The sequence below is a fragment of the Bombus bifarius genome, unplaced genomic scaffold, assembly GCF_011952205.1.
Source record: "Bombus bifarius isolate JDL3187 unplaced genomic scaffold, Bbif_JDL3187 scf7180000008199, whole genome shotgun sequence".
NCBI classification, from domain to species: domain Eukaryota; kingdom Metazoa; phylum Arthropoda; class Insecta; order Hymenoptera; family Apidae; genus Bombus; species Bombus bifarius.
The window spans coordinates 579,498-600,813 of record NW_022884505.1 but is presented as its reverse complement, the minus strand read 5'-3'; the positions used below and the strand labels follow the sequence as shown (position 1 = coordinate 600,813).

The 21,316-nt window shown below is 28.0% G+C and overlaps 4 protein-coding genes and 2 long non-coding RNA genes across 18 annotated transcripts; 3 read left to right on the top strand and 3 right to left on the bottom strand.

Annotated features, from left to right (window-relative positions):
• Positions 1-308: 308 nt before the first annotated feature.
• Positions 309-2,148, top strand: LOC117210129 (COP9 signalosome complex subunit 5). 3 transcript variants are annotated; one of them, XM_033452849.1, is made up of 5 exons: positions 309-429; positions 803-982; positions 1,070-1,304; positions 1,376-1,570; positions 1,645-2,148. In XM_033452849.1, the coding sequence occupies exons 2-5, from the start codon at positions 831-833 to the stop codon at positions 2,095-2,097; spliced, it is 1,035 nt and encodes a 344-aa protein (XP_033308740.1). In that variant the 5' UTR covers positions 309-429; positions 803-830; the 3' UTR covers positions 2,098-2,148. The 3 variants fall into 3 exon arrangements, with proteins under 3 accessions (XP_033308740.1, XP_033308737.1, XP_033308739.1); XM_033452846.1 differs by having other exon boundaries at positions 328-488; XM_033452848.1 differs by lacking the exon at positions 309-429 and adding an exon at positions 557-690.
• Positions 2,149-4,394: 2,246 nt separating this feature from the next.
• On the bottom strand, positions 4,395-13,792 carry LOC117210115 (AP-1 complex subunit gamma-1). 11 transcript variants are annotated; one of them, XM_033452803.1, is made up of 16 exons: positions 13,670-13,792; positions 12,456-12,520; positions 9,849-9,910; positions 9,149-9,332; positions 8,902-9,048; positions 8,497-8,812; positions 7,963-7,980; positions 6,896-7,306; positions 6,587-6,817; positions 6,278-6,499; positions 6,028-6,155; positions 5,675-5,921; positions 5,296-5,551; positions 5,060-5,220; positions 4,892-4,984; positions 4,395-4,802 (listed from the first exon to the last, which is right to left on the bottom strand). In XM_033452803.1, the coding sequence occupies exons 2-16, from the start codon at positions 12,512-12,514 to the stop codon at positions 4,701-4,703; spliced, it is 2,637 nt and encodes an 878-aa protein (XP_033308694.1). In that variant the 5' UTR covers positions 12,515-12,520; positions 13,670-13,792; the 3' UTR covers positions 4,395-4,700. The 11 variants fall into 11 exon arrangements, with proteins under 11 accessions (XP_033308694.1, XP_033308698.1, XP_033308696.1 ...); XM_033452807.1 differs by lacking the exons at positions 12,456-12,520; positions 13,670-13,792 and adding exons at positions 10,268-10,386; positions 11,498-11,634 and having other exon boundaries at positions 9,149-9,341; XM_033452805.1 differs by lacking the exons at positions 12,456-12,520; positions 13,670-13,792 and adding exons at positions 10,268-10,386; positions 11,011-11,525 and having other exon boundaries at positions 9,149-9,341.
• LOC117210141 lies at positions 11,308-11,642 on the top strand. The gene is made up of 2 exons (XR_004488047.1): positions 11,308-11,440; positions 11,521-11,642. It is a non-coding gene; the product is annotated as an uncharacterized LOC117210141 (long non-coding RNA).
• Positions 12,934-14,653, bottom strand: LOC117210136 (ADP-ribosylation factor-related protein 1). Its single transcript, XM_033452860.1, has 5 exons — positions 14,312-14,653; positions 14,068-14,238; positions 13,918-13,999; positions 13,670-13,841; positions 12,934-13,153 (listed from the first exon to the last, which is right to left on the bottom strand). The coding sequence occupies exons 1-5, from the start codon at positions 14,402-14,404 to the stop codon at positions 13,054-13,056; spliced, it is 618 nt and encodes a 205-aa protein (XP_033308751.1). The 5' UTR covers positions 14,405-14,653; the 3' UTR covers positions 12,934-13,053.
• A 1,296-nt stretch (positions 14,654-15,949) lies between these two features.
• Positions 15,950-17,206, bottom strand: LOC117210139. The gene is made up of 2 exons (XR_004488045.1): positions 16,175-17,206; positions 15,950-16,110 (listed from the first exon to the last, which is right to left on the bottom strand). It is a non-coding gene; the product is annotated as an uncharacterized LOC117210139 (long non-coding RNA).
• An 87-nt stretch (positions 17,207-17,293) lies between these two features.
• LOC117210120 (vesicle-fusing ATPase 1-like) lies at positions 17,294-21,054 on the top strand. Its single transcript, XM_033452828.1, has 10 exons — positions 17,294-17,667; positions 17,893-17,981; positions 18,322-18,546; positions 18,618-19,245; positions 19,327-19,551; positions 19,636-19,935; positions 20,040-20,330; positions 20,404-20,588; positions 20,676-20,834; positions 20,897-21,054. The coding sequence occupies exons 1-10, from the start codon at positions 17,656-17,658 to the stop codon at positions 21,012-21,014; spliced, it is 2,232 nt and encodes a 743-aa protein (XP_033308719.1). The 5' UTR covers positions 17,294-17,655; the 3' UTR covers positions 21,015-21,054.
• The last annotated feature ends 262 nt before the right edge of the window (positions 21,055-21,316 follow it).

Sequence of the window (21,316 nt, the reverse complement as noted above, 5' to 3'; positions counted from 1 at the left end):
CTATATTTATGAAACAAAATTTATCTCTATAATACCTTTTTCTATGTTACTTAATACTTTGGAGTTAATCGTAAATTAAACTTTGCAGTCTACTTCTTAGTATACTTATACTTAATATTTTCCTTACACGCATATTGGAGATACATAGTATCAGAGTAATAATAAACAAGATAGGTTAAAATCTCTCCTTGCGAGTAGGGAAAAGATCATCATATTACATAAACTATAATATTAGGTATTGTATACAACATAAAATATTCAATTAATACCGCAAAATATAATAATGAAAATCTTGTTGGTAGATGGCGTTAATAATACGATGTATTGAAAGACGTGGTGGTGGTCTATCATTTATTATATTATAGTATTGTTCAATTCGAAACAAGCATATGACGTAGTAATTCAAAGTGTTGTGGTAGAAGTATAGGAGTATGATTTTGAATTATTTTTAATTTTCGTATTAGGCGGTTTAGTAAAGGCTTATAAACGTAATTTATCAAATATCTATACTTGTATTAAACAGTCACAGAATACATTCTCATATTTGGATTATGTAAAAAATCAGATTTATGCAATGATTTAAGATTTATATACTGTTTCATAAAATATTTATCATTTAATATATGATCAGTGGAATAATTTTATTTATTTTTTCATAATTAACAATTGTTTTGATTATAGTTGGAAAAGGTTTTATCTACATTAAATAATAATATATGTATACATTCAAGTATAATATTGAGAAAGAACATGACAAAATACATATGATAAGTCTAATTTATAATTTCTTTATTTATTTTAGAACTTAAGCTGTTGAATATAAATTAAATATGGCGAGCACTTCTTCTGACCAAAGTACAATTGCCAAAAAAACATGGGAAATGTCAAATAATATTGAAACAATTAGCACTGTTGATGAGATTTATAGGTATGATCGTAAAGAACAACAAGATATATTAGCTGCAAAACCATGGGAAAAGGAGTATGTTATTTTTTAAATATTTGTATCAATATTAAGATATATTTTTATGATCTCATTTCCAACCACACATTCTTGATCATATTTCAGTCCTCATTTTTTCAAAGATATAAAAATCTCTGCATTAGCATTATTAAAAATGGTTATGCATGCTCGTTCTGGAGGAACTTTAGAAGTAATGGGTCTTTTGCTTGGAAAAGTTGCAGCAAATACAATGATCGTTATGGATTCTTTTGCATTACCTGTAGAAGGCACAGAAACAAGAGTTAACGCTCAGGCACAGGCTTATGAGTATATGACAGCATATATAGAAGCAGCTAAACAAGTACTTAATTATTACAGATATAACATGTAACAACTGCCTATAATGTAATATTTATTTTTCAATTTATTAAGGTTGGAAGACAAGAAAATGCTATTGGATGGTACCATAGTCATCCTGGCTATGGATGTTGGTTATCGGGTATTGATGTATCTACACAAATGCTCAATCAAAATTTTCAGGAACCATTTGTTGCTATTGTAATTGATCCTGTGAGAACAATATCTGCTGGCAAAGTTTGTTTGGGTGCATTTAGAACATATCCAAAGGTGGTATATATTTGCTAATATTTATAATACATAAAAGAAATAATAAATAATAAAAAAAAATTTGATATAAAAAGGGATATAAACCAGCAAATGAAGAACCATCTGAGTATCAAACAATACCATTAAATAAGATTGAAGATTTTGGAGTTCACTGCAAACAATATTATTCTTTAGAAGTTTCTTATTTTAAATCATCATTAGATAGAAGATTACTAGATTCTTTGTGGAATAAATACTGGGTGAATACTTTAAGTTCCTCTAGTCTTCTAACAAATGCTGATTACACTACTGGGCAAATATTTGATTTATCGGATAAACTTGAGCAGTCAGAGGTTGCACTTGGAAGAGGATTTATTTTGGGTGGAACGGATCCTCATGATCGCAGTACTGTAGAAAAATTAATGAAAGCAACAAGAGACAGTTGTAAGACTACTATTGAAATTATTCATGGATTAATGGCACAAATAATCAAGGACAGATTATTTAATCAAGTTGGGTGTAATCCTATTGAAACTCAGCAACAGTAAAACGTATATATAACGTGTAATAATTACAATAAAAAGAATGATTATAATCTACGTAAGTTGTAATTAATATAAGGAACATTTTTTACTAAAATATAATAAAAAAATAAGTTTGTCTTTATATTTTTACTATGATCATGATTATCTTAATATACATATTGAAATTATTCTTGCATAAGATAATCAACAAAAATTCTAATCTAAAAATAAGTGAAATAACTAAATAACTATTAATACAATATTTTTCAAAGAGTAGTGGAATAAAAATACATTTTATTTTCACACCTTGAGTCTCTAGAAAGTATATATACAGCATCTTTATCATTATTCAATATCCTCACAGTTGATTTATATATATTTATATTTATAAAACTAATATAATATTGAGAACAAGTAGGCAGAGTACACCCCACCGAAGGGCTGACACTGTGTCACAGACTTTAGGACAAGGCCACTCAGAAACACACCCACCTGTTCTAGAATTATACACCGCATTCATAGCGCACAACATATAAGGGACGGAGCTAAAATGCATACAGTTATACTGATAATATACTTTTACTAGTATGTTATGATAATTATGCTTTAAAAGAAATTTAAGAAAAAGAAATAGTAAAAGAACATTTTGTTAACTTAGTTATTCAAAGTACTAGACGTTTTATAATACTAAAATTAATTGCGCTTAAAAATCTACATGTTCATACAATACTATTAGAATAAGGTAAATTAAATACAATTAAGTACAACTGCATCGTAACTTCATTTACATAAAATCTTGAAAAAGGTGAATACTTGCGAGTAAGATTTGCTATTGCTACTTTTTACGCAATTTATTGTGTACTGTTTCGCATGATTTAGACGCACATTCATCATCAAATATTTGCTTCATATAGGAAAAAATAACACGTATAAAAAGATATGAATTTTTGTTTCAAAAGGTTCAATTCACTCATACAATTTTCAAGTCCATTTAATTAAGATTAAGAATTAAATCTTTTAACTTCTCTTAAATTGAATCTTACACATTTTTACATAGTTAAATAAATCCTATAATAAAAGGAATGTAAAAATACTTCTTCATATCATAATTTCTACTCTATTTTTAGTTAGTTCACAAAGAATATTCAAATATATGTTTTTTTCAGAAATTATGTATTACAAAACGATGTTTATCAATAATAATAATTTTAGATTTTGTGCATGATGCTTAAATTATTTAAAGTTTTATGTGAATTTAATTTTTTTATGAAAAAAAAATTTGTTAATAATTTTAAGTGATTTAATAAATGAACATGTATATATAAAATAATTTGACAACCAGAAATCAGCCCTCCAATGATATCATATACTCCAAATACATTCAAAACAGTATAAACACCACCCATAACAGACGTAAATATGGGGTATAGCAAACGTACACGCTACATGTATATGTATTTATGTGTAACCCCCTTCTCACTTAAAAAAACTTTTCGTGAAAGAAGCAATGTTCCTCTATAAATTGTTGACATGTCAATTGTATCATAAACATATGTAGTAAAGAACCCCATTTTACATTCCTCGTAATAAGAATTTAATTACTTCTATGTTACTGTAATTATTTAATTATTTACAAGGCAATCGCGTCCGTTTATTACTTACAAATATAGTAGAAAAGATCAATTATTACAACGAGATTTAAGTGCTTGTCATTTATAATTGGGCAGCAACATTTTTAGGGGCAAACACCTTTTATCAGTATTATTAAGTGAGTTTAATAGTTTCTCTTATGTATCCTTTTTTTCGTATGTATTTTTTATTTTAATTATTCTATACGAGAAATTATACGCTAAATCAGAAGCTGTAAGATTAGAAATCCAACAGATCAAATAACAGTGTTGCATGTAATATTGTTCTATCTGTCTATTATTCAGTTAGAGAAAATATTTACACATCTCACAATACATGCAGCATAGTACAAGAGAAATTTTACATTCCTTTCTTTCTTTTTTTGACATTTAATAATTTCATTATAATAATAAATTTTACTATTTTTGAAAGACTTCAAAATAAATATCGTACCATCTGCTCAACAAATGCCAATTTAAATCAATTATAAAACTATTTTATAATAGCTAAAAAATTATTTTATAATGGAAGTAACCAATTTATTAATAATACTTGTTTTAAAAATACTAAGAATGGTTGTTTATTGTATAAATTTTTAAATATTTAAAAGATATTTTATTATGTTATTATACTCAACAGTGTAAAATCAGAATTTAAAAACAATTTATACACAAGCATATTTGCAAAAATCATACTTACAAGAAATTACGTCCTCAGCTTTCTATAAATATAAAATATGGCTTGTGAGCAGATGAAAAATTTGCAGATGTATGTTAAAAAAATGTAATTCATTATAGATTTGAATCTTATTAGATTCAATGATTATTTCTGACGAATTATTAGATTAATCAATCGGTAAGCGTTTTTGCCAAACGTGTCATTTTACCAATATATTTTCATTTTATCTGATGAAAAGATGAAATTGGGTTTCAGTCTATTTAAGACTCAATAATTATTTAGACAGGCATATGTACAATTGTCTTCCTTAATATATCTTGTCACTGCAATGTTAGGGAAGGAAAATTATTTACTTCCGTTTGTTCCAAAACTGGTCCTGTTGGTCCAGTGTAAGATATACGTAATCTCATTCTTAAAGGTACCTAAATTAGGAAAATATATGGGTGATCAATAATAAAGCAAAACACTTCTGTAAAAATTTTTTAAATAGAATACTGTCATATGAACTTACTTTGCTGATATTTGTAACTTTCAATACTTGAGTAACTTGTCCAGAAGGAGGAATGACTGTGCTTGATGGTGACAACATTTGTAGTTGGAATGTCTAAATAATAATACATAAAAAGTAATCCCCATGATTCTTTATATTTAATAACTGTAACACGAAATTGACTACTACCTTAGGAACTGCTGCTTGAAACAGAAAATCAGTCAATATAGCACTTCCAGAATTTTGCGCTGACATATTAATAATTAATAAATCAGCAATGTCTGGTGGTCTTTCCAATTTGAAGGTTATTTTAAGTCCTGCTTTATCCAATACAATCATAGAAAGTGTATCTAGAGTTATAAAATGAAATGAGATTTGTATAGTATTAGCAGTAAGAAATAAGTATTTGATTAAGTTGCACAAACCATTTTGAATTGATGATGAATTAAGCAAACCATCCACTAAAAAGTTTGTTGTGTTAGTGGGACTAAATATTTGTAATGGCGTTTGTGCCTGTGGCAGTGTAGATGTAGATGTAGGTGCACTTAAATCCAAACTACCAAGTAGATCCAAAAGATCATTATTGTTTACTGTATTTGTTGAATTAGAAGGTGGACTTTTATTTGATACAGAAGATGTCATTCCTAAGTCGGTGGTTCCAAGCAAATCTAGAAGTGCACTCTAGAGAAATATAAAAAATATTAAACTCTGTTAATTAAATATAAAAAAATTTCACATATTTTCAGGTGTGCAGGTTATTTCATTCAAATTATAATTCTTATAAACTGTTCGATACAAACTTACTGAATCAGATGGTGGAGTACTCGCTTCCAAAACTGAAGATTTATCTTCTTCTGGTTCTGGTTCACCATTTACCATACCAATAATTCCATTAGCTTGTGGTCTAGCAGTTTCCATAGGAGGCATTCTTTCAAGTAATGCAGATCGTAAATGATCATATTTTCTGAACAACTGTGAAAATTCGATACCTCGTTGTTGCAATTCTATATGTAAATTGCTTCCAAATGTATCAATTATTTGACGAATTTTTCTGAAATATATATAAGGCTTATGTAAATAATTATTTAAATATGAAAATGAATGCAAAAAATAATATAATAGTACCAGTAATAATTAGATTTTTCAGCAATACTTACTCATTACCCTTCTGAAATCTTGTGCTAAGTTTTGTGAGAGATAATAATGTATATTGTTTCGTGACTACTGTATTTTGCGGACTCCAGAGTAACCTTTGATAAACATCAATAACTTCATCTTCTGTTAACTAATAATAAAAGAAAAAGATATACATATATTAATTATTTAATACTTTTTAACTATCTTAATTTTATCATAAAGAATAGAGGGTAAGCATATACAGATATACATAGTGTCTAACATACGTACATTGACAGGAGTATCTATATCTTCTGATGGTGGTCCATATAGTAATAAATCACCATATTCACCAATACACCATGTTGCAACTTGAGCCAAAGGTTGCTTATCGGATGTATCTTTTTCCAGTGCTCTCCATAATGCACTGACAGCATAGCTTTGCTGTGATTGGGTTTCTGAAATTAACTGAATGGTGCATGCTACTACATCATCTCGAACATAATTACCAGCCTAGAAACAAGAAAATTACAATGATGAAGATTGAAAATAACTATAAATAGTGAAATATATGTAAAATTAATGTAATAAATTTCATACAGCAACAAGAACTTTGAATAACGTTTCAAGATGCCAACGTTTATTTGGCGCAAATCTTTCGGCAGACATTACTATGTTACTACTACATTGCGCTTTAAATTCTGGATCAGCACGTTCCAAAAAAAGTAATAACTCTTTCATCATGTTCCTAATATTGTTTGAATTTACAAGTGCAAAACTAAGCTCCATAGCTCGTCTTCTAATCGATACATCCGGGTCTTTTAGACACTCCTGAGAAACAAAAAATGAAATGTTTAGTAATATAATAATATCAAATGTAAAGATATGAAATAACATAATAAACATTACCAGGATTGTTGAGCGATGTCTTTGTACTGCACTTGTATCTACATAAACTGTTTTTAATAACGTATTCAAAGCAACATATCGGATGTTCTTATCGTTATTTAATAAAAATCGACCTAATATATTCACTGCTAACACTCTCAGTCCACTTTCAGATTTTATATCCATAATAGATAATACAGTTTCATATAATATAGTATTTCCAACATTTTTGCTAGTTTCTGTATTAGTTGCAACTTGCGCAAGTATATCGTTCATTGCTTCGGATGCATCGATATCATTACGTCCCAAAATTCGAAGGAGACGTAATATTTTTACTTGAAGGAACGGGTCAGATACTCCAGATACATCATGTTCTGGAGAATATCCAGCTAGTATTAAATTTTTTAAGATCCTCACAAGATTTGGCACAATCTGAAATAATAATTTTATTTTTATTGAATAATATATTATTTACACAATTTTAAGTAAACAAAGTTTAACCAAGAAATCTGTAAACATATACCAATAAACAAATTATAATAGAATGACAATGCATAGTTCCATTGAAAACTTTTATGAAGTTATCAAAAAGCAATATTTAATTCTAGATACAAAAATAAAGATATACATTGTTATATTTAAGAAACAGATATAAGCTGCTAAGAAAGATCACAAAGTAACATCAATTATATTACATTATTTGTGCACAGACAGATACACTTTAACATCCATAATATAAATAATATAACTAGAAAGATATTCAATAACTGTGCTTCATATAATTAAAATACATTCTTATACAAACATATGTTCAATAAAAAAGTAAAATATTAAAATGTTATTTATAAAAATTCAATTAATATTCAATATGCATTTATTGAAAGTATTTCATGTTATAGGTACTATAATTTTAAAATACATGCATGTGTTTTCATATTTCATTATTTTATATTGATCTTGTATTAGTAAAGCATTTAATATAAATAATCAAGTATCTTCAATAAAAATTACATAGAATAAAAGATAAAAATGATATCCACAATAAGCATAACATGCAAAAATATAAAAAATGCTCGTATGCTTTTTACCTCTCGATGGCCGCATTCCTAAAGAAGATAAAACCATACTTATATTATGAATATCACTATGAGCAAAGAATTATTAAACAATAACACTTATTTAAGATTATTAATCACATTTGAAACTTTTTTATGAAATATTTTATATATATTAAGACATTTGTGTTTTATCAACAGATACATTTATGTCCTTTGTCATAGCACTGTTATTAATAAAATATAAGTAAAATTATAGACTACACATTCTTTTTGGTAATCTTTTTTAGTAAATGTTCAATTTGCTTCAATATAAAAATTTTTACTAGGAGTATGAGTTCAATGCTCTGGTTAACTGATAATGCTACTACGATCTAGCTTGCAGCTATTGAACTAGCAGACTAGATATGACAACATTAAAAAAACTTAAATTGAATTAAAAAAATAATGTATAATGTTCTTTGATGCAATGACAAAATGTTTGTAATACTAGTCACAAACAACTAAGTATTTTACTAGTTTTGATGTAGTATCCCTCTATCACTTATTAAAACATGTAAAATTTACCTTTTTAAAATGATTCAATGTATCAACACTATTTTCACACATTTCTGTAATAAGTGTGACACCTGTAATTAATACACCATGGTTTTTCTCTGTAATTAAACTACGAGTAGCAGGTAGAAACATTTCCATTAACTCTGGTACACGTCTAATAATTCTGAATGCACAAAGTGCTGCTTTTTTTCGAATATATGCATTTGCTGACTTCATTAGCCTCTCAACTTCAGATGCCAAATCCCTTGCCATTTCTGGTGATGCAATTGCACCCAAAGTACATAATGCCAAACCAATAACAAATTGTGTGGAGCTATTTAAATCACTGCAAGAGGAATTAAATGTTTAAAATATTAAAATACCCTATTATATATGCTTTTAAAAAATATTAAAATAATTTTAGCGAATTATTACTTTTTTAAACAATTTGTAATTAAAAGATGAACATCTTGTCGTTCATCTAGCAGTAACATTGCACCTAAGTAACCAATTCGTTTATCTGTAAACCTTGGGGATGCAATAAGTTTTAGACATTCTAGTTGACCAAAATGAGCTGGATATCTACAAAATTAATAGAATTTTTATTTCTAATAAAAAAAAGAATATTAAATATACATTGTTGAACTTATTAGTGAATATAAAGAGAAAATTTAATACAAACCCAAGCATATGAATATATAAAAGTTTCGCAATATTGCGACATCTCCATACACTATCTTCTTCTCTGAATGTTGAACGAATATAAGCACATTCCTTGTTAACAACTGTCCTTTCTTCTGCTGCAGTTCTAGCAGCTCTTATTTGTCTGATGAGATCCCTCAATCGAGTTGGTGCAGGCATTCTAACTGTTGAGACTTTTAAATTATAACATGTTATCAAGTTTAATGTTAGTAGGATTTAATGAGTTAAATGCTCAAGTTATGAATAATAATAGCAGAAAATTATTTTGTATGTGAAATACAAGCAATGATATGGAGCAATATTTAATTCTACAGGAGGAAATTATATAATAGTAAAGTTTTATAACAATGATATTTTTAAAATTATTTATGTTCTATTCTTATATCACCCTTCCATTTATTTTAAAAAACATGATAAATATTTCAATGTTACTTATTTATTGAAAAATTAAATTATATTCATTACTAAAGATAATCAATTTAAAGTAGATCAATGGAGTTAATTATGACACCTATTTAATTAGAGTTTTAAGTTAATATTATAAAAACATGAGATATTTCTTAAGTTTGAGGCTTGTAATATATAGAATTAATAATAAGCATATAAATTACAAAATACTATAAGAACTAATACAAGTATTCATTATATATTTATTATAAATAAATATTGCACTCTCTTACCTCTTTCTACTGCTTCATTAAATGCTTGTTTTATGGAGGCCATATTAAAGGCTGGGTTAAACCTGCAATATACACACCCATGCTATTTACACACACAAACCATTTACATACCATTTTGTTTGTTGTGCAATGACACTCATGATACGATTCCAATTATTCTATACTTGCTTCAAATGAACAATGTTTTTTTTCAAGCAATATTACAAAAGACTATTGAAATAACATATTTTCTATCATTGCAATAACAAATTGTTCTTTCAATTAAAACTTAAGAATAACTGTATTAAAATTAGTATAGTATTAGAAAAAGATCTAAAAGATTAGCAGTAATTTACATTTAATAACATTTTCATATCTTTTCATTATATAAGGGGATACTGTTATGAATAATTAACTTAATGTTAGAAAATATATATTACCCGTGTTCTGAAGCATTCATGGTTCTCAATGATGTTCTCAATGATGTTCTCAAATGTATATGACGAACTTCAATAATACAAATGAAGTATAGATGAGTATGGAACACACAGTTTCCTTCCTATTGAGAAAAGGTCACATAATATTATGGACAATTGTAAAATATTATTTGCAAAAACTTTAAACAACTACAAGTATAAAATAAATAAAAATAAGTTGATGTTCTCTATCTTTCTTCTTGAAAAATTTTTAATCATTAATTTAATAAAACCATCATTATATAAAAATAGTACAAAATGAAAAATATATTAAAATTACAAACAATATACGACATAAGAACCAATTAAAATTATATTTACATATCACACAATATAAAAAGTAAACATATATATTGTTTTTGTATACATTATAATTGTTTAGTTATCTTTCACAAAGGGGATAAATAAAAATAATTATGAGCAATACTATTTGGAAAGTATTATATCTTGAAACAAATACAAATAAATTATTTGTAATATGATTTTAGTTTATCAGTAATTTGTTGCATACAATAAAAGCTTGAAAGTTTGTATATAAAAGACGAAAACAAATACAATATACAGGTTCTTTGTTAAATAGAGAACATAAACTTAATATTCTATTTTAAACGCGTTATAAAACGTGCATATAAATACAAAATAACCGGTTTCGCTGGCGAAATCTAAGTAGTCGATCAGAAGAGTGCAATGCATGCAATGGATATTACCTAGTTTTTGAATGTCATTCGACCAGAAATTCACGTGCTATAAAAACGCGTCGCGGTCGTACGCTCGTACAACTCGACAGCATATTGTAAAACGTGTAAACCGGTTATATAAAAGATCGTTCGCACTGAAGGGCATCGAACCAAGGGTTAGTTTTCTAGCTGTCAAACAGTACCAGTCAAGGACGTCGTTTTCAGCAAACTTGAGATCCGGAAATATCTAAACGACGTTTCACAGCGTACGTATGAGACGACACGAAGACGCCGTCGAATCTATCGTCGTCGTATCGCCCACCTTTTACACGTAACGTCGTATGACAAATACGGCGAGATATGCCTCGCCTCCTAGGGCGCGAGTTGTGCGCCCTCACTCACTTCTGCATAGTCTCTATTCTGCACCTGGTATATCGGCCTGTATCGGTTTACATATACGGTTTGCATTCCGAGTATTTCGCTCCTAATTTGACTTTATATCGTTGACAATACGTACCGTACGAAACGTTTGATTCACAGTAAAGGGTTAATCAACTGGGAAAAAAACCATGGACATAGTTAAACGTCCACAGTCGTTTAGCCTATCACACGACAAACACTCTTCACGATGGTCCGCGGTATTCGCACACCAAAAATCAAAATGGCTACCCATTTTCACTGACGTTGTTCCTGATAATACCGTGGCTTTTTGGTTAATGTTATCGTGACCATTTTCTACAATATACATTCCTTACAATTGAAACATCAGTGAACGGATGTAACAATTATTCTTTTCCGAAATTCCAATTGTTTCATTATACTTGTACCGTTAATTCCAACTCTCTTATTTACACTTTTGCTCAACGTAGTGAATAAAAATGATGTTCATTTCTAAAGCGCGAAATTTGTACTGTTTTGTTCAATCGAAAGTTTATGATCCATTTTTCCCCTTATGTTCCGATAAGATGTCTTTATTGAGAATTTTAGTGATGCATATTTTCTCATTGAAAATAGAATTTTTTCTTTCTCTCTCCCTTTCTCACTCTTATGATGAAATATTAATATATAATTTGAGCGTCATTGCACAATTTGTATTAAAAATAATAAAATTGTGACATACATATGTATATCTACAATATGTTAGCATATCTAATATAAAAATACTTATTTGGTATAGATTGCTATTAGATATTCATTAAATTAAATTACATAATTTTTTGTTATTTCATTTGTATCAAATAAATTTTTCAATGAAATATAATATTGTAATATTTTTCATAGAAGTAATTCTAATAATATAATTATATACACTGTTAATGTTATGGAATAATTTATATCACATGCTTGTTACAAATAAACATTTATTATATATATATAAATAGTTTAAAGTGATAAATAGATATGTGATTATACATAATTTATATATATCTAGAACTAATTTTTGTATGAGATGTTAGAGATAACAAAATCGTCACCTTCTATTCAATTCTGGTGGTAAAACACTCCAATCTTCAGATTCGTAATATGTCCACATGGTGCACTAGAAGATTATTACAAACATTTAATACTGAAATTATAAATCGTATATTGTCTAGTAGACAACTGAAGTAACAGTTTTGAAGACTTTTTATCACCAACATGACAGAAGGGGAAATAAGGTGTTAGCATTATCTCTTATCTCAACTACCTTGATATCAGTAATACAGATCAGTTAACAGAGTAATTGGGAAATTCATTAATTATACTAAATAAAGAATAAAAACTACTAAAATATCAATTGGTAATAATTATCATGTAACAATTGATAATAAAGCTGATATTAAAGTAGATTAAAAAGCAATGAATCAAATAATAATAAATAAAATGTAAAAGAGCTACCTTTTACAAATTAAAAAGAGATATTAATATTCTGTTATCGTAAATACAAAATGACAGAGTAAGTAATTCAATTAGTACAGATTACAAAACAAAGTTTATTAGTAAAAATGTAGTTTCTAATGTAAATGTACAGAGTTTTTACATTAAAATACTGTTCATATATCAACTTATATGAAAGAAATCAGGAATGTCTTGTTAGGACAGACAATTGTCATTCTGATTACGAGGGGGCCGAACGTCATTGTTTCTCTTGACACAATCCACGAGCCAGTGAATTCCTTCATCTATGCCATCCCTTTTGTATTGTATAAATAATTATATGATATAATTGTTTTAAATAACTCATAAATTTCATAACATGCCCATCTTATCAATATAACATATTCAAAATTATACAGTATAATTTGATTGATAATTTATTATTTACGTTAAAAATGTTTTATATTTTCATTAAATCTTATGTAATTATATGTATAAAAATAATATTTAAACTCAAATACTATTACATTACAGAAATAAACAATTTACAACTAAAATAGAAAATTGACATGATATCATGTTATGAAGTATTTTTTTTACTTAACATAAGATTTGTTGCATTCAACTTAAAGTAATTATTCTTTTTAAGCAATTTTCTTTGTAATTCATATTTTATTCATTTATCAATTAGTCATTTATGTCATTACACTAGAAACTTAAAACAATTATATGTAACTCATAAAATCATATTAATATAAATAAGTACATAATACAATTTAATTTCAATAAAAGAAAACAAAATTAAAATAAATAAGTCTAAAAATTTACATACCCATTCAAAGCAGAAACAGGCATCACCATACAATCTCTTCTACCTATTAGGTGTGCATTTTGATTAAAAATTGGTTTTACTTCTCTAACACCCATACAATCAGGCACATCCTGCTTATTAGCTAGGACTAAAAGTGGTACACCTATTAAGTGTTCTGACGATATAACTCTATCTGCAATAAAATATAAATATTTATCCAATAAAAAATGTAATAATTCAATGTATATTCTATTTTTTTTAAACTTTACCAAAAGTTTCTTTAGATTCAGGTATCTTTTCTCGATCTGATGAATCAACTATGTAAATGACAGCATGTGATTCTGCATAATACTATAAACATAAAATATATATAATTTCTTGCAATAGAATAAATAGATATATATCAAATTATCAATTACCTTATCCCACAGTGATCGAAGTTCCTCTTGTCCACCAAGATCCCAGAAGTTAAAACGAACACCAGCTATATCAATTTTTCCAATATTTAAACCAACGGTTGTTGTAATTTTGCAAGGATTCATACCTTTGTAATTCTTTGTAAATTTTGTTTTCGCCGCCTCTAAATATGTCTATGGATTCAAAAACCATTTAGAAACGAATTTGTTTACTTAACCACAAATACACAGCTTTTTAATTCCTCACCGTTTTCCCTGCATTATCGAGGCCTAATATTAATATAAAATATTCATCTTTTTGCACAAGATACTTGTACAACCCATGTAAAAGTGTGTACATTTCAAAGCGCGATTAATTATCAAAAAATTTACATTTCATGTTGTTTACATATCATGTTCGAAAAAAATATATATGTATATATGGTCGTCCATGCAGATCATATATTCTATGTGCGTATTTTACATATATGTAGTATGAAGTCACAGTGAGATTAATAAAAACAAATATACTGAAATAATGTACGCATTACTAAGTGTATGTGATATAAATTACACAATATATATGTATGTATTTTTTATGTACAAACTATATATATTGTAAAATAGATATTTACAATTTTAATTATCTATTAACATATAACCTGAGAAAACATTATTATTTTATATTACTTCTTATTATATTCGCATTCAAATATTTATGCAATGACTTCGTTAACTTTTTATGTTCTTATCTTATTTTTTATCTTCAAGTTGAAACTTTACTAGTTCAGCCAAATTAGCCCCAAAATGGCCCAAATTTTGCAAAAAATCGTATCTGAAATTTTATTATGCGAATTTGTTAAAATCATATTCAGAAACAGATCCGATACGTCTGCCACTCAAAATTTCTTGCACAGATTCTGTAAACAATTTTCAAAGTTGCTGAAAACACATTTTTTGCATGTAACAATAAACGTAATAATCGATCCCCAAAAAGTTTACAATAAAAGTCGTAGATATTAAAAATATCTATCAAATGAGATATCGAACGTTAAGATTGGTTAGCTCGTTGAGCCGTAAGCAAATAAAAACCGTTCAAAAACGCACTTTTTTCAAATGTCAATTATTCATGTAAAATTGAATATACGAAGTCGAAACTTTATATAAATGTAGCTTTTATCATCCTTAAAAAGTGTACCATATTTCATTCCCAAATATTTATTAGTTTTTGCAAAAAGCTATTTGTCACATAAACACACAACTTCATAAAAGTTAATTTTTACAATTTTAAGAAATCACACAGCAAGTGGCAGAGGCTTTCTCCATTCTTGAAGAGTTGTACTATTATGTACAATTCGAAACTAAGCGACTTTTTAATTATAAACTATTAAAAAATAACGTCATATCATTATGTCATATCGTGACTTTGACAAATTCGCAAAGATATTTTCGACATTATATATTGTACTTCTACAATTTTGGATATGTTTGGGTTAAGTTCTGTAGCAAAGCATAAAAATGCAATGTCAACAAAATCAATAATTCGTGCGTTATTTCAGATTTTTATATCAAATATTTCATTTTTTAATTTAATCATTGATTTCTTTAATGTTATATTTTAATAAGTTTTGACGTAGAATGTTCCGCCAAATCGATATGTGTAAAAAAGATATATAGTTCTATTTCTCAGAAAAAACTATTTTAACTTTCATGTGTTCTCTATGCATTCTTTTATAAAAAAATAATCACATCAAATTATTTTTTCCTTGAAACCACCCAATTTTTATCCAAAATATTTTTCATTAAAATTATTACTTACGTAATAATCGATTTTATATTATTAGTACAATATTATTATAATATAAATAAAATATTTGTATTAATAATAAAAAATTGTTCTAATTATAGTCATAATAATCTGCAAAATAACAACATTTATTTTATGAAAGATACATATATCTTGTACAAAAAACATAAATGAATTTTTATTTCATCGCAAAGCTACTTTTCTTTACTGTTCCTGTTTTAGATCAGCAATATTTAAGGAACATTAATGTAGAATAATCGCTAAAAAATTTTTAGGAGAAATGTGTTTAAAGATATTTGTTTCCATAGTAATTTTTCTACCTACTTGTTCTCTGTTATGGCTAGTTCTTAGTAGTATGTATTTGGTCCAAATACATTTAATGCAAAGCTTCCATAAGTGTTTTTTTTCAGAACTATTTTTTCTTGAAGCTATAGCAATTTCCTACATAGAAATACACAAAAATAAAGTACAAATTACCGTTTCATATTTCTAAATAGAATTTCATTCTGACTCCAGTAAAGTATAAACAATATCTGTTATGATTGTCTAGATGACTGTCATTGTACATTATGTGTCTGTTGCTTTTGTGAGCCACATAGCTATTGTTGAGTCAATTGTGGCAATTGTTCCTGTGATTAAATGTAGAAGATCCATGTAAGAGATCAGAAACTGTTACAATTTTTTTAATTTTTACATTTGAACTATTTTTCAAAACTTAATCATTTCTGAGACATTTAAAATCACTGATTTCACTTGGAGATACTTTCTTATTATTGTGTACTATGTAATATGTAATACCAGAGAGGAAATGTAGTACTATATTGTGGTAACGGTACCAGACAGATGATCAACAACTACAACTTGTGATTATAGTTAGTGGATTACTGACGTCATGACTCATACTTAGTGTTGTATACAAGTTATATACAGTTTTAGAAACTCCCGTAGAAAGAGTAAGATTCTTAAAGCGCTTTAATCAAGTGGTTAGGATTTGTTGTGCAACGCCAATATGCAAATATAGCCCGGGTTCGTTTACCTCCGTCTCTTTCTCATTCAAGTGTTACTAATCGCCAGCCAATAGTTGCAATCACAGTAGTCAAGTTTTGTTTACGTTTACTGTCTCGTCTTGTTAGGGAGACTATATATGTACTTATTTTAAGTAAACGGTAAAAAATGATAAAAATTATGTCAGTTTAACCCAGTTGAGTAAACCCAGTAGTTTAGTTTATATTCTTTACTTTCAATCAGTTATTGTTTTCACTGTAGGATGGCGTTAAATGCAAAATCCTAATCACTTGAACCCAGCGTCTGTGGTGGCCGATTTATAAAACACAACTTCCAATGTTAAGACCTTTACCCCATCCACAAGAGTCTCCAGATTTGTGGATACGACCATGCTCACATCCATACTGTAGGCAAATGGAGGTAGGGGGATAACGTTATAGATGTAACGCGAAGAAACATAAAACGAAATTCATGTGATATAAGCGAGTGGGATTAATACGACGTTATATTCTCTCAAGAGAGAAATTTTGTGATAACATCTTTATTTACACTGTGAACATATACAGATACGGTAATTCGAATTTTTCTCTTTTGGGAATTTCATGACAGCGCCGTTATGCGGCTAGTGAGAGGATTAAAATATATTAAAATGATGACATTCTCCACCACCAAAATTTCGACGAGTTGCCGAACCTATCGTATACATACTTATACTGTATAAGATCGTGATGATATTTCTATCCTGCATTGCAGGTCTCATACTGTGAATATAAATTTACTCCTTTCAATTCTATCAAAAAATGTCAGCAATGGTAAGTTTCAAATATGAAAGTGATTTAATACTTTGTTTTATTTATTTATTTTATATATTTTACGTAATAAATATACGTTGTATGTAATTGAACATATCTTTAAAAAGAATTTTGTGTCATCTCCTCCTTGCTCAATACTTCATCAATACCTAGGACTATGAAAGTGATATGCTGTCAATAAGTATGATTCACTTTTTTAATCGTAAAATTTACTTTTTTTCATAGAGGATGAAAGCAGTAAGGTGTCCTACTGATGAACTTAGTATTACAAATTGTGCTATAATCAATCCAGATGACTTCCCAGATGATGTCAGGTAAAGGTATCTTATTAATTTATTGATTTGTTACCTATAATAAGATTTAAAGCTTAAGTGTCTATGTATACATATATGAATACATATATAGATTTTGATAAGACTTTAAACCAATTAAATTGAAATGTAATTTAATTTATCTTTTTATTTGTAATTGTTATATATCAATCTTATGTATAAGATATTGAGTACATATTGATAGATAATTCAAAATTTCAAATTTATATAAAATAAATGAAATAATTTAATATTACTATAATAAGATAAAAGAATAATACAATTTAATTTAATTTGTAATTTAGAGTTTTAGAGATAAGTTTAACATGGTCGTATTTTTTAGGCATATTGAAGTTACCACCGCACCAAATCATCATTTTGTATTTACTGTAAAACGGCATCATGAAGTACCTAGGGGAACTGTTGGATTTAGCTTACCTCAGAGAAAATGGGCCACTCTTTCCCTTAATCAGGAAATTGAAGTGCGACCGTATCATTTTAATCCTACCTCAAGTACAGAATGTTTATGCACTATTGTCTTGGAAGCAGACTTTTTACAAAAAAAATCGTATGTACATTACATGAAAAATTTAAAAAAACTGGCACCCGTAAGAAAATTTATGATACAATTTATTTTAGGACTACTTTGGAACCATATAACACTGATGAAATGGCTAAAGATTTTTTATTACAATTTTCGGGGCAGGCATTCACCGTGGGTCAACAGCTGGTGTTTCAGTTCAAGGATAAAAAAATGCTTGGCCTTGTAGTTAAAAGTTTGGAAGCTGCTGATTTATCTGCTATAAGTTCTGGACAAAATACAGCACCTAAAAAGACTCAAATGGGACGTTGCTTGGGTGATACTGTTATACAGTTTGAAAAAGCAGAAAATTCAAGTTTAAACCTTGTTGGTAAAGCAAAGGGGAAAGTCGTTCGTCAATCAATTATCAATCCAGATTGGGACTTCCAAAAAATGGGAATTGGTGGTTTAGATAAAGAATTCAGTGCTATTTTTCGGAGAGCATTTGCGTCACGAGTTTTTCCACCAGAAATTGTTACTCAATTGGGTTGTAAACATGTGAAAGGAATTTTACTTTATGGCCCACCAGGTACAGGTAAAACGTTAATGGCACGGCAAATAGGGACTATGTTAAATGCTAGAGAACCTAAAATCGTCAATGGCCCTCAGATTTTGGATAAATATGTTGGAGAAAGTGAAGCTAATATTAGACGATTATTTGCTGATGCTGAAGAGGAGGAGAAGAGGGTATGAAGATATTTTCAACCTTCATTAGGTGTTTTATACAAGTTATTACTAGTATACTAATAAATAAATATTTATTTTTAGCTTGGACCAAATAGTGGATTACATATAATTATTTTTGACGAAATTGATGCTATTTGTAAATCTCGAGGTAGTGTTGCCGGAAATACAGGGGTTCACGATACTGTTGTAAATCAGTTGCTTGCAAAAATAGATGGTGTGGAGCAGCTAAATAATATTCTCGTTATTGGTATGACTAACAGAAGAGATATGATTGATGAAGCTTTATTACGACCTGGTAGATTAGAGGTATTCTTCTTAGTATCAAATATGCTTTAAAAATAATGTTCCAAAGACCATTTACTTAATTAAGTAAAATTTGTATACATACAGGTACAAATGGAAATTAGCTTACCTGATGAACATGGAAGATTTCAGATACTTAATATTCACACATCTAGAATGAGAGATTATAAGAAGATATCACCAGATGTTGATTTAAAAGAATTAGCCACATTAACTAAAAATTTCAGTGGTGCAGAATTGGAAGGTCTAGTTAGAGCTGCACAAAGTACTGCTATGAATAGATTAATCAAAGCTTCTAGTAAGGTAGAAGTAGATCCTGCTGCAATGGAAAAACTTATGGTTTCCAGGGCAGATTTTCTTCATGCTTTGGAAAATGATGTTAAACCCGTAAGTAATTTTTAATAAAATTCAAATGTTATTAACAGAAAGCTATAACTTTTATTTATATTTTATTATATATTTTTTATTAATATTTGCACTTTATGTTATAGGCATTTGGTACAAGTGCAGAAGCATTAGATCATCTTCTTATACGTGGAATCATTAATTGGGGCAAACCAGTGGCAGAAATTTTGTCTGATGGTAATTTATATATTCAAGAGGCACGCTCTACAGAAGGTTCTGGTCTTGTATCAGTTTTGTTAGAAGGACCGCCGAATAGTGGAAAAACAGCACTTGCTGCTCAAATAGCTAAAAATTCTGATTTTCCATTTGTCAAAGTATGTACACCAGAAGATATGGTTGGTTTTACAGAATCTGCAAAATGTCTTTTAATTCGAAAGGTAAATATAAAATGAATATTTTCTAATTATAATATATTTAATAATATTTGGTATATATATATGTTTTTTTTAGATATTTGACGATGCATATCGTTCACAACTTAGTTGCATTTTAGTTGATAATATCGAGCGTTTGTTAGATTATGGTTCCATTGGACCACGATATTCTAATTTGACTTTACAAGCGCTGTTAGTTTTACTGAAGAAACAACCACCTCGTGGTCGCAAATTATTAGTACTTTGTACCACGAGTCGTAGGTAAAATACTTAATGTTAATACAATGATACTTAAAGATAATAATACAATATATATTTTTATTAATATAATTACCATACCCTTTTTAGACAAGTTTTAGACGATATGGAAATGTTGTCAGCATTTAGTACAACTCTTCATGTACCTAATTTATCTACTCCTGACCATCTCTTAAGCGTTTTAGAGGAAGTGGAACTATTTAGTAAAGATGAAATAGTATCTTTACATGCCAAACTTCTGGGAAAACGGTATGTCTTTATACTAAAAAATTATCAATATCGAAAGCATGATTTGTATATTTTTCTTTCAGAGTTTTTATTGGTATAAAGAAGTTGCTATGCTTAGTAGACATGGCACGTCAAGTGGAACCAAATTATAGAGTTTCAAAATTCTTATCAAAATTAGAAGAGGAAGGTGGTTTGGAGTAATAAGTATATAAAGCTGTAATTATTTGTGTAGAAATGAATTAGATGTGATTTACGGAAGAGTATATAATACGTACGTAACAAAGAAATTTGCATTTACATACATATGAAATCTATACCAGTCGAAAAGATTAGGTACAATTGTGTGAGGTATATATATCATAGGAATACTTAAGTAAAGCATTTTAATTATTTATAAATGTTATGCATATGCTTTATATAAAAATGATATTTTCTACTATTTTTTAAATGATTCTGTTAAACATACAGTATTCATAATTTTTTAATTGTATTTTTTTTAATTA

Coding starts and splice junctions, on each gene's coding strand:
- LOC117210120 (XM_033452828.1), top strand. Junction 17,982..18,321: donor GACTTCCCAGATGATGTCAG/GTAAAGGTATCT, acceptor CGTATTTTTTAG/GCATATTGAAGTTACCACCG. Junction 19,552..19,635: donor TACGACCTGGTAGATTAGAG/GTATTCTTCTTA, acceptor GTATACATACAG/GTACAAATGGAAATTAGCTT.
- LOC117210129 (XM_033452849.1), top strand. CDS start 831: ATGGCGAGCACTTCTTCTGACCAAAGTACAATTGCCAAAAAAACATGG. Junction 983..1,069: donor GCAAAACCATGGGAAAAGGA/GTATGTTATTTT, acceptor ATCATATTTCAG/TCCTCATTTTTTCAAAGATA. Junction 1,571..1,644: donor CATTTAGAACATATCCAAAG/GTGGTATATATT, acceptor TGATATAAAAAG/GGATATAAACCAGCAAATGA.
- LOC117210136 (XM_033452860.1), bottom strand. CDS start 14,404: ATGTACACACTTTTACATGGGTTGTACAAGTATCTTGTGCAAAAAGAT. Junction 14,000..14,067: donor TTCGATCACTGTGGGATAAG/GTAATTGATAAT, acceptor TTATGTTTATAG/TATTATGCAGAATCACATGC. Junction 13,154..13,669: donor CCTGTTTCTGCTTTGAATGG/GTATGTAAATTT, acceptor ACAATACAAAAG/GGATGGCATAGATGAAGGAA.
- LOC117210115 (XM_033452803.1), bottom strand. CDS start 12,514: ATGTGGACATATTACGAATCTGAAGATTGGAGTGTTTTACCACCAGAA. Junction 6,156..6,277: donor ATATAGATACTCCTGTCAAT/GTACGTATGTTA, acceptor TTTTATTATTAG/TTAACAGAAGATGAAGTTAT. Junction 4,803..4,891: donor AAGTTACAAATATCAGCAAA/GTAAGTTCATAT, acceptor TTCCTAATTTAG/GTACCTTTAAGAATGAGATT.